This window comes from Stegodyphus dumicola, chromosome 5, assembly GCF_044657685.1.
Source record: "Stegodyphus dumicola isolate Sdum_Otavi_A_Nest chromosome 5, ASM4465768v1".
Lineage (NCBI taxonomy): Eukaryota > Metazoa > Arthropoda > Arachnida > Araneae > Eresidae > Stegodyphus > Stegodyphus dumicola.
Window position 1 is genome coordinate 21,376,989 of NC_140772.1, and position 12,937 is coordinate 21,389,925.

General features: G+C 37.3%; 1 protein-coding gene across 4 annotated transcripts in view; it reads left to right on the forward strand.

Moving 5' to 3' along the window:
* LOC118197475 (protein still life, isoform SIF type 1-like) overlaps window positions 1–12,937 on the forward strand; it is a 325,495-nt gene that overhangs the window by 173,104 nt on the left and 139,454 nt on the right. For all 4 annotated transcript variants that reach the window (XM_085816492.1, XM_085816494.1, XM_085816495.1 and 1 more), the window contains exons 3-5: window positions 945–1,126; window positions 7,095–7,213; window positions 9,555–9,620. In XM_085816492.1, the coding sequence (XP_085672618.1) occupies window positions 945–1,126; window positions 7,095–7,213; window positions 9,555–9,620 (367 nt within the window). The remainder of the gene's footprint in view (window positions 1–944; window positions 1,127–7,094; window positions 7,214–9,554; window positions 9,621–12,937) is intronic.

A 12,937-nucleotide genomic window follows, 5' to 3' on the forward strand; every position in this document is an offset into this window, starting at 1 on the left:
TTTGCCGAGTGGCACGAAAAATAAACTTTCAGTTTTGCGCTCCGAAAAAGCTTTCTTCTTGACCGCTGCCCGAATCACCTGTTTTTGTGTAGAAACTATAATTTTAATTATAAATGTTTTAAATGTTTTAGCTGCATTTGGTGTTTTATGTTTTCCTGTATTTTACAGATTTTAACGAATATGTTTTAAGTTTGTATGTATTTTTGCTTTGCCACGAAGTGAGAACTGAATTAATTGAATGAGAAATACATCTCTAATGAAATTCGAGGAAATAAGTTTTAATGAAATGCATCAAAAATTGTGTATAACTTAATAGGTCATACAATGAAGTTATGTGGTGTCCACATCAGATTTTTTAAAGTAACTTACCACCGATGGATGATTAATATTGACAGAAATAATAAAAGAAAGATTGGATTGAAATAAGATTTATTAAAGAAATCGTCATTTCAAATATTTTCTGATAAAGTAATTTAGCATCAAGCTCAGCAGCCAACTAATTTATTTTTAATGCTGACTCTTCAAACGTCTAGGGAAAACCGAAGTTGCTAAAGCTCATTGCTAAATCTTCCATAAATTTGACATAGATGTGTATTAAACTTATTAAATTCTAAGAGAGTTATAAGGTATTTCTCCCACTTCCCTAGCGTCCTTCGTGGTGTAACGGTAGCACGCTGGGCCGGTATTCCAGAGGTCCGTGGTTCGATTCCCGGCGAAGGCGGTTCCTAATTTCCTAATTAATAATCCTCCTCTCTGGCTTCCAAAAACTCCTAATGACTCTACAAAGTTATTAAATCACATAGTTGATCATTGATCAAAGAATTAAAATATTTTAACATACAAGTAATTTCAAAGAATTAGAATTTATACCAATGCTTTTTTTCGCAGGTAAATCCCGTCCATACTTGTGAAGTGTTTGTATTAATAATTGATTTTTTCTTTAGATTATGGGCGGAGGTTTTCCATGTGAGCGCGGCGAGTGGAGCTGTGAAGTGGCAGCAGGTTTCGGAAGACCTGGTTCCTGTCAACATCACCTGTATACAGGACACTCCAGACTGTGTCTTCCACATCACAGCTTACAACTCTCAGGTTGAAAAAATTCTCGACGTCCGTCTTGTACAGCCAGGTAATATTTTCTGAATACGTCATATAAATTTTCATATCGTCCCAAAGAAACCTAAATAGTAAATACAGGCCTTCAGATTGGATTCCTTTGAGCAATATTCAAAATATAAACTTACGTGTCATAACACTATAATAATACAAAAAAAATTCCAGCTTAGCAACAAAGAAGACATTTCGTTATTAGAAATAACATTAATAACCCTGCCGTGTTTCTTCATCCTTCGAGTTACAAAGTTATATGTTTTCTTTAGAAGTTCAATTTTCAAGTCATTTTCTCGCCTATCAATAAATTCCTCGGTTCGATTCTTAAGGATACCATTTATGACTTAAATGATATCTTTAGATATTGGGGAAAATTAAAATGCAGGAGCACGCGCATTTAACATTTTAATAAATAGATAGCTCGTAATTGTACTCTTGCTATCCAGAAAAATCGAGAAAATACGAGAATATTCTCGTGCATTTAAAAAGCTTATAAAAGCTGAAGGAAAATATCTCAATGCAGTTGTTTTATGAGTTGTTGTTGGGTAACTGTTGTGTTTACTGTAGCGAATTCGTGGTGAAATCGGATTAGCTTTCTCTGTTTTGAATTAAGTTCTCTTGAAAGATTTAGTAGTTTAAAAGATAACTAACGTGAGATACTGCGATATTGTACGAATATCTCTAAGGAAATTTAAGCATTTTGTTTTTATTTCTTGCGATAAGAATAAATTTTATTCACTTTTCATCGGACTTGTGCATTCAATTTATTACGAACCCGTACGCACGCAACAATATTTAACAAATAAAAGTAACACTTAGAAGGTTGTAGTGCCCAGATGGGTTAACTTCTGTCTGGATACAGGAGTAGATAGGTAGGAAGGTGACGGAAGATGCGGACGCCTGGTGGCTACCAGAGATAAACAGGCATGTGTCCCTCGCCTTCCACTATCTAGTGACAACAACTCCCTGGACCTCGAGGGACCACACCGGGAGTTTTTTGAGAACACAAAAGGAGTTTACATGGCCAAACAGGAGCGACTTATTGACATTCCTTGATTAATTACAGGTATGAGACTTGTTGGACGGGTTTACAGATGAGGGACTCAGAGATAAATACTAAATATGTGAAAACACAGAAAAACCTAGAAATATACAGAAAAAACGCACACACAAAAAAGAAGAAGATGCACTTGATTAGCATTGAAGACTTAAGACACATAGAACACATTTAAAAACACACAATACACATATACCACATGCCAGGTACATATTTGGTCTCATTGACCACATATTTGGTACGTTGTGGGGGGGTTACAGACGAGGGGCCATGATATGGGATTAACATGTGATTGCTGGCCATTGAAATGGGGGACACGGGGAGGTTCTGACGAATATATATTTGTGGAGCGCATAGGTTGTTGAGTGTGTGAACACGCCGAGTGCGGTGACATGTTAACAGCACAGGGTGATAAGCATGTTGACTTCTGTTAGTGGCGGACGATGGGGGATTATGCAGAGTCGCATATATCCTGGCCCATAGCTGCGAGCTGATCCATGACCTTACAGATTTTTATTGATTTCAGGTGTGTTTTTAATAATGGACCGTTGAAAGGCGTCCGTAAGAGGAGTGGGATGCTTAATGTGGTTGTTTGCTGTGAGTGGGGGGGGGTGCAACAGCAGATATAGTGATCTGGTTATTCAAGTTGGCCGCATACGCAAACATCTATAGTGGAGATGTTGTGCCTATAATAATACGCTGGATAGGGGTCATATATCGTTATGAACCGGGTGAGTTGGGGTATTGCTATGAGGCGTGATAGTGAGACTTTGGGTAGGAGATTGTAGGTCCGCCGTCCGGTGTCCATTCCTCTTGCCATTTTTTGAGTAGGTCTTCTTTAAGGAGCCTCTTTAGATGCGATGGTGGTGCACGGATACGGATTTGCTGGACTTCGGAACTAGTGGCAGCTTCTTTGGCCAGGGTGTCTGCTGCCTCGTTTCGATCAAGGCCAGCCTGCGCCTTGACCCAGGTGAGGTGGATGCGTTGCTGGTGGTTGACGGAGAATAGCTTTTGGATTTCGGAGATAATTGGGGAGGCGTGGCTTAAATTTTGAATTGTCAGGAGTGACGATTGGCTGTCTGTACAGATACATGCTTGATATTAGCTTTTATTTAGTATGTCGTTGGTGGCGTTGAGGATTGCCAAGGCTTCTGCCTGGAATACACTATTGAAGTGCCGCAGTGCTCCCTTCCAGCTGGTATGTTCATCATTTTGATGGTAGCAAATGTAGGCGCTTCCAACTCCGTTTTCAATCTTGGATCCATCGGTGTAGTAGACATATGTAGCGTTGGGAATATTGGAAGTGCCATTGTTGTCTATGGTGATATGGAAGATTCTACCTTGAATGCCTGGGTGTGGGCGTTGAGTGGAACGATAGTTTTCATATAAGGTCGGACTGTGGGTTGTATTGTGGAAGGTGGCGTCTTTGCGTAGTTTCAGGACTCTGGTTATTGTAGCTTCTTGCTCGGCTCTAAGGTATAGTGGTGGTATGCCTGCAAGGATGATGGCCGCAGAAGTGGCTGTGGTTCGAGAACCTTTGCACATCATTAGTGCGAAAGATCTTTGGATGGTCTGTAGTTGTTTACGTTTCCAGCTTTGTATTGGCGTCGGCCATATTGCGGCAGCGTAGAGGACTATGGGTTCAATATATGTGGTGTACAAAATTTTGTTAATATATGGGTTTTATCCCAATTTACACCTTGGAATTGACGGGGCGTGCGTGCAATAGCTTGTGTCTTAGTTTTGAGTTGCTGTAGATGTGGCATTCATGAAAGGCTTTTGTCCCATGTTAAGCCTAAATACTTGAGCTCTTTGACGATTTTTAGACTTTTCTGTTGGAGTTTGATACATGGATTTCTGCTTGGGTTGGTGCCCGGCTTGGGAATGATTAGAGCGTTTGATTTAGCAGTAGAGATGGTAATTTGAGTTCTTGGCAGAGGGAGCTAAATTTTTGTAATATTTGAGTGCTTCTGTGTTCCAATTCGTTTCTGGTGCGACCCTGAATTAGGAACGCAACGTCATCTGCATAGGCAACGAGTTGTGTGTGCTGTGGCCAGTCGGTGGAGATGATGCTGTTGAAAGTTAGATTCCATAGCACCGGGCCCGCACAGGATCCTTGCGGACGTCCTCTCTCCTGCTGTTTGATGATTTTCCCGTTGTTGTGTAGGACTAGAAGGAAACGATCTTGGAGGTAGCTGTCAAATATGCCATAGATGTTATGAGAGCATCGGGATGAGCGGAGAGATTGTTTAATGGCCGGCCACCAGAAGGTGTCAAAGGCACTCTGAAGGTCAATTGAGACAATGGCCCTGTGAATCTGTTGTTCTTTGTTGTGGTGGATTATCCATCGAACTTCCTGCAAAGCATGCAGTGTGGAGAGGCCAGAGCGGAAGCCAAACTGCCTGCTGCTTAGGATGTTATAGTCTTGCAGATGAAAGTTGAATCTTTGTACTATTAGTTTTTCGTAGACTTTGCCTAGAGTCAGCAATAGGCAGATCGGTCGGAGAGAGCTTGGGCTTTGGCGATCTCTGTTCTTTTTAGTGAAGAAGATTACATGACCAGTTTTAAAGGCGCTTTTGGGAAGAGCTCATGTTTCAGGAGGGTGTTGAAAAAGTGCAGAAAGAAGATGGGATGTGAATTGTAGGCGACCTTCAGAATGTTATAATCTAGGCCGTCAGGGCCTGGTGCTTTCTTTTTGGGCAGGGTGCGATAGATTTGTGTGATTTCTTGCCTGGTGAAGGGAATATGCGTGAAAAATTGCAAGAAATTTGTGTTGGTAGAAGGCGGTCCAAAATTCAAAATCATGTAAATAACTAAAATTTTAATTTTTCGATGTGAGGTACTTCAGTGCAGATTGTAAGTAAAACTTACAGTTCTTAGTATTTTAAATTATCAAATTTCTTCATTTCTGCAATATTTATACTTTTCAGTTTGACTTAAAATACATGCACCTTTAATTAAAAATTTCTTTCTTTAGAGGAAATACTTGTATGCGCGTTGAATTATTCGCAAATAAAAAAATAATAAATTGTTATTTAAATTGTGATATGATACATTTATTCTGTTACTTATTGCTATTTATCGCTTTTTTGCCATCACATAAGTTATAATTTTACTGAATGGTTTGCTTGAGATAAATTATTACTAGCCCAAAGGGGCGTTAGCATAGAAGGGTTATTATTCTCGAAGAAGAGTTTTGCGTCGAATCACTATAAACAGGTGTATGGCTTTTCAAATTCTTGCCACCAAATATTATCACCCTGCATTAAAAAATTAAATAATGAATAATCTGCATGAATGTGTGTACGTTTCTCACAATGTGAAGAAGTGATGTTTCCTAGAGCCATCAAATTTTGAATAACGTAATCCTCCACCCGAACATGGATCAGAATTTTGACTTTCGAATTTGTTTTATAATATTTTTCATATTTCGTAAAACTTTAACAAATTCTTGATAAACAAAGTGAAAGATTTCAAAGCGAGCTGTGGCAACATACTGCATGGAATAAAATGTTTTTATCGCCAGCTCGCAATCGGAAATTTTGAAGATATGCTGCTTTTAAATATCTTTAGCCTACATGCTCTCGAAATGTGTATGTATGTGTCAATGAAAAATCTGATGTGTACACTACATGGCGTCCTTGTACGGAATAATAAATCATACGCATTTTTTCTTGCATTTCATTTAAACTTATTGGATTGAATTAAATCTACTTCGCCGACACCGCATAAACCAAAATAGAATAAATGCATTCTTTAAAATTCACTCTAGTATGTGTTTACCACAGCGACACTCTGGCGCTAGATTCACTTAACAGTATTATATTTTGTTCATATTATAACTCATAATGCCCAAAATTTATATCATTTAAAGAATAGAATTATCTAATTGTTGCCACAGGTTCTATTCAACTACTATAATAAAGCTAGAAAGATGTATAAAAGAAATTAAGCAAACAAAACAAAAAAGACACAGTTTTTCACAGACGATTGAGTAGTTCTCATTCAATTAATTCAGTTCTCACTTCGCGAGAAAAGCAAAAATACATAAAAACTCAAAATATCTATATTAAAAATTACGAAGTAAATCTTAAACACTTATTTCCTCAAAAAAATTCCAGAAAGGATGAAGCATGATTTAATTGGCAATAATAAGCGAAGGCGTTATCTTTGTTGTTCTGAAGCTAAGTTTCTCGAGATTGGCAACAAATCCACTATTCTGCTGTTTCAAATGTAAACAAGCAATGGTTGCCATCAAAAAAATTATTAGGCTTAGCGGCACTTAAACAACTTTAAAATTGTTGATAATTCTAAACATATTGCAGACAGGTTTACTAAAGGCATAAAAATCTTAACCGGAAGATAAGAACAACATAATTCAATCATTTTTAAAGCAAAAAATGCACAATTTACAAACATATAAGTGTACAGAAACTGAGATCACTGAGCCGGGTACCAGAGTGAATATATATATAAATATATTTATATACGTTTGGTGCGGCCGATTGCAACCAAAATGAAATCAACATGTTATAGGAGTTCTATATACAAAATTTCAACGTTATGAGGCTACTCGTCTTTGTGTTATGCGAAATACGTACGTACATACGTTCGTACAGACGCCACGAAAAATGCTCTTCAGAATTCATTTTGAAGCAGTTTTATAATTTTTTTGGATGAAACGAATCTTTTATTCTGTTCTTACGTACAGATATCACGCAAAACCATCATTAAATTGCATTCGATAGCGGTCAAAATGGATATTTTCGTTTATATATGCTGCCTGAAACTTTTCTCGATTACAATACTTCCTTTTTACTTCGTACAAAGAAGTACAAAATTTCCTTTTGGAGGTAATATAAAATTTGAAAACTTTCAGATTTTGTTTTAGTTTTAGCATTTTATACTCAAGTTTCTTTCTCTTTACTAGGAACGCGATTGGGTCAAGCCTCAGAGTGTTTTGTTTATTGGAAGGATCCTGCAACAGGTGATACTTGGGGTCTTAATTTTACTTCTCCTATAGATGCAAAGCAGTTTCGAGAATGCTGTGTAAGTACAAACTGTCTTACTTCCTACTCACATTTTCATTACATTTAGAAATAAACATGTCGTCTTAGTGTGTACAAAAGTAAATCAAACGTGTAATATTATGAGAATTTTTATTAAATCCGTGATTTGAAAGATCTACCATTAAGCTATAGAAATGCTTCCTAAATATAAATCTAGGAAAATACACTGATGTCCATAAATTAAGGATAATGCAAAATCAGGCAAAGGAAGAGATAGAAGAAAAACAAATTTGACTTATTTGTAAAGCTTATTTGTTAAACAAAAGGTAAAGAGCAAAAAAAAAAAAGATGCTATATATTTGAAATTATTAAAAAAATTAGCGATTTTTTCTCCCTGGAGCAAATTACAAAAAAAAACATATTTACAAAAAACCAATATTACATGGTTGGTATGATTGTTAATAAAATGTATGTCTGCCACCCGATGCAATCAACGCCTAGGCATGCTGAGTATCAAATTATCGGTCTGATCTTGGGGGATATTACACCACTCAAAAGGCAATGCTCTCCGAAGTTCCGGTAGACATGTAGGAGGAGCTTGACGGGCTGCAACTCGTTGGCCAAGCATGTCCCACACGTGCTCTACTGGATTCAAGTCCGGTGAGAATGCTGGCCAGTCCATACGGGTGATATCCTCCGATTGAAGTCATGTTTGCACGGTGAGGACGGGCATTGTCATCCATAAACACAAATTGTGCGCCCATGGCGCCCCGAAACAAACATACGTATTGTTCCAGAATGACGTCCCGATAGATTTGGCTTGTCGTGGTTCCAGTTTGAACATGCAGGTCAGTTCTGGAACCCAGAATAATTCCACGCCAAACGAGCACTCCTGCACCACCGTAACGGTGTCGTTCAATGATGTTTTCTTGGTTGTAACGGGTACCTGGAGCTCTCTATATGAAAGTCCGGTGAGAATCAGACTGCAAGCTAAACCCGGACTCCTCGGGAAACATCACACAAGTCCACTGTTGCGGTGTCCACAATGCATGCTCTCTACTCCAGGCTAACAGCAGGCGACAGTGCGTTGCAGTAAGTGGAACGCATCTGACAGTTCTACGAGCATATAGACCAATCTGCCCTAAGCGTCTGTACACGGTCTGCCTTGAAATTGTCGTACCATTAGCTGAAGAGAGCTGACGAGACAGGTCTGAGGCTTGCTCCTCCTGTTTCGTTTGGGAGTAACTGCCAAATACCGGTACTCATTCGGCGTTGTAACTCTGGGACGACCTCTGCTGTAACGTCTACTCACATTACCATCATCTTGGAATAGTTGCCAAAGCCTGGAGATGACACTCTGGGCAATTCCAAGTTCGTCTGATACTTCCAGTTGGGTACACCCCCATTCCAGACGGCCGATAATTCTACCACGTTAAAAATCATCCAAATGCGTTCTTTGTGTCATAACTATTCGGTTATTGCACTGAAATGCTTATAAAGCGCCTGCGAAAAATTTTACTTCTTTGCCTGTATTGCTTATATATTACACTCTCGTCATTGTGATGTACCATCGGTGTCATCTGGTTACTTCCTGAAATTTGCATATGATTCTTGAAGATGTGTGTAGTGATTTTACTGGTGATATATTTATTTTAGAGTTCGATTTCCGCGTGACTCCGAATTATCCTTAATTTATGGACATGAGTGTAGATAACGAAGAGAATATAGTTTCAAAGGATGTAACTAATATCAGTGCATTTGAGAGAGGTTTAATATTAAAAGCAAGCACATAACATCACATGAAAGAATTCACTCAATTATTGCTCAAATATTCCGTCTGCGACGCCTTGAAAAATATAGTAGTTAGTGGAGGTTGACTATTATTCCCTGCTAGGAATTAACTTTATTGCAAATTATTGCTCAATCTGATTCTTATTGCAGATATATTAGCTTTCAACCGCGGAAAAGAACTGTTCATATATAAATGTTGTGATGATTTATCTATTTATTTTTAACTAATAAGTGATTTTTGAGTTAAAGTACTTTTCTATAACTCTCTTTTCGCTCACGCTTCTCATGCTAGAATATACACTTTTTTGAAAAAAAAAAATCGAAGCACAGGCAGAAGACTCATTTATAACATTTACCTCAACGTGGTATAAATAAAAGTATAATTGGAAAATGTTTTAAAAGTCAATTTAATGTATTTTATTTTGTGGTTTAATCTATTTCTTAGAAATGTACGCATTTAAAATGACAATATAAAAGTATTTCAGGTTTTCTCTGAAGCAGTACCAAGTTTGAATTAATTTATAAGTTAAACAGATACTTTTTTACCGGTTTCATTTATTATACTAATGTATTATATATTTCGTTTTCAGTCCCCTTCATTCAAATTTTCAAGAAAAGCTTCCTCATCTTACTCTCTGAAACTTGAACCACCTAAGGTAAGCATACAAAAAATCTATAAATTTTCAAAAGTTTCTTTTTATCAAATTGATTCCGTATTACTGATTGTTTTACATAAAAACGTTAAAGAACAAATTTCATTTCAAAATTACCGGTTGAAATTATCCGACCTCTTTCCATCTATTCGAATATAGAAATTTTAGCAAAATTTATTATATTCTAGCAACTTTGAAAATAGCCTCAGACTACGCGAATTTCTGAGCAAACTTGTTTCCTGAATAGATAGATATTTCATTAATAATAAATCCAGGTACTGGCAACTAAAGAAAATAACAGTTACTTTATTTGATTTATTTCTTTTTACAAAGTATTTTGGCTGTAATTTTTCCCCTATACAAATATTGTCCAAATTAATGAAAAAGGTAAAAATTACGAAGATAATCTAATGTGATACAGGAGCATCTTTGATAGTAAACACTGCTTGAAATCTTTTCTTCGAACGGAAGCATATAAGATCTGAATAGCAGTAGTAGGTATTTTATACTATTTTTTGTTTAAACCTTCTCCTGTTCTTTGAAAGATGCCAGGACAGAAAAATAGAATTCCTCTCTATTTTCCAGCACATACCATAAGATGATAACCATAATAAACAATCCAAACAATTTTAGGTGTGAGAGAGAAGATAAACTATGAAATCTATGTTTATAATTCTCTATCATTTTGATTGTAATTCATTTTTGTTGGATGTGCTAGAAACCGAAAGGAATTTGAAAATGGGAAGAAACTGAAAAATGGCAACGAATTCTCGAAAAGCACAAACCGTGTGGTGGTATGCAGGATTAAGGTCCATTATTTGCAGTTGAACGACGTTTCTGTGCAGATTACCACACTCCCGATGCCAAGTCTATCGAGGGCTGGAAAGAAGAGTTTCTAAAGAAAGGATATGTTGCTAAGAGGCATGGTGGTGGACCATCATGATCAGAGGAGACTGCTAATTGCATTTCAGATACGTTTGCAAGATGTCCTGAGAAATCTGCTCGTATGGCGTCATGAAAGCTTGATGTCCCAAAATCAACTGTTCATCATGTGTTACGCAAGCGCTTAAAACTTAATGCATACAATGTGCAGTTGTTACATGAGATGAACCCTGACAAAAACCCAAACCAACAACATTGCCGAAGACAATATTCACCATTAAAAGATCTCAGATGCTGAAAGTTTATGTTGCCACAAATATTTTTGTAATTTAATCCGCTTTGTGACAAACCTTTTCGTCATGTTTCCACCTTGCACGCATGATATTTTAAAAATGGCTAATAGTACATACTTGAAATTGGATGGAATTCTTTATACTGGCACTATCTTCTAACTAAACCAAAAGTCTGATGAATATTTTAATATTAAAAAAAATATGGACGAAAACATTACAGATTTTTTTATTAAAACACATTTCATAAACTCAACTCCAAATAAAATTAAAATTTAAGAGGAAATTTGTAGAATTTTTGGTTCACAGTAGTTTTCAAATGTTATAAAAGCTATATATTAAATATGAAATTTAATTATGCAAAAGAATATTTTAAAATGTGCGCGCAAGGTGGAAACATGACGAAAAATTTTATCACAAAGCGGATTAAATTATAAAAATATTTGTGGCAACACAAACTTTCTGATTACTATTTCAGAAAGCAGCTATATTATGTAGTCAGCTGTAAAAAGATGGAAGTAATTGCTTTAAAATAAATAAGTTATCCCAATTCTTGAAACCGATATTCGAAGATCTTATGGGTTTTAAGGTGTATGAGTCCCCTTAAGAAACAAAACTTCAGCGTGTCTCCATTCCAAATCTTCTTTATGTATCGAATACATATTGTAAAGACATTTTAAATTACAGCGTTTTGTCTCGGGTGCTCCGTGTTTAAGTCTGATGATTGTGCAGGCTAAGAGAATTTACTATTTCATTTTCAGCTTTCAAACTAGGACTGATCAATTTGATTTTGGTGAATGAAGGCATTACCACTAAGATGCGGTTTCCTGTAGAAACCAATTTTTTCGCTATTGAATGAATACCTTCGCATTAAATGGTTATGTAATCAACAATACATTCCTTCGTATAAGGTGATAATTAGACCTTCTCCAAATCCGGATATAACTGCCCAAAGCATAGCTGAATCACGACCATGTTTTATAGCAGGACGCATTTTGAACAATGAGTGTCTACTGGTGTCCGAGGTTGGAATTAATCTTAAGATTGACACATTTAAAAACGGCAATTGTTTGTATTGATTAACATGCCATGTTTTGTGTTGCTGATAATACTGCACTCTCCACTTTGCATTTATTTGTGAAACAAGATCTTTTGAGATAGCAGATCTGCCGTATATGTTCTGCTTATATGGTTTATTTCGCACTGCATGTCAAAATTATTTGCAGATGCCTATTATGCCATCAGTTACCTTTTGCAGTTTAAATTATCATTACTGGCGCATTTATTAAGTTTCAGTCTTCCACAAATGTGTCTGGAAGACGATATTTTTGCGGGCAATATTATATTCTTGCGTTTTTCTCTTCCTGACACCAGTAATTTCTTACATTAAACGTTATTTTCTACCTTCACGTTCGTGGAGGGTTCGTGAGGATTTGGAGTGAATAACGACGACACTTGATGAAGTATCGAAACACACTTTATTGGCCAGTATTGCCAGGACAGCTCCAAAACACGTTTTTACAGTCGTCGATGAGCTACTGTAAACACACTGACACGATCAGCGACACAGTCTCCAGGTTATCACGGTGGAGACAGCTTCACGGCAAAGCACTAGAGTACAGCTCCCGACTTTGCTTGATCGTTCGCGGAACTTCACTTACTCTCGAGACTCTCCACGCTACAACTCGCAATGCAATCGACGACACACAGAGCACAGCTCCCGACTCTTCCGTTCAACGAGCGAGTCGTTCCCGAAGCTCAACACACTCTCTCGACGATGCACTAACCACGATACACTACGAGACTCTTTCAGTGTACTCGACGACCCACTCGGCACTCGATGCCCGGCTGTCAACTCGATCGACTCCGCAAGGATTCACTCGCTAGACGAGACACCACACACACTGGATGCGGACCAGCAGGGTTTATATAGCTTTCCGTTTGTGTTCGAGAACCTTCTGGGGTAAGCCGGTAAGAATTCGTTGCAGAAGGTTCTCGATCCTTCCATGGCATATCGCCAAATTTGTCAAAATTTTGGGAAGCCATCTTATCGCGCCTTTACATTTCATAACAATATGTTGACATGATTCTTCCCCTGGGCACCACCAATATTTTTATAAATAAAATTACAGATGCCCTAATGAGGTC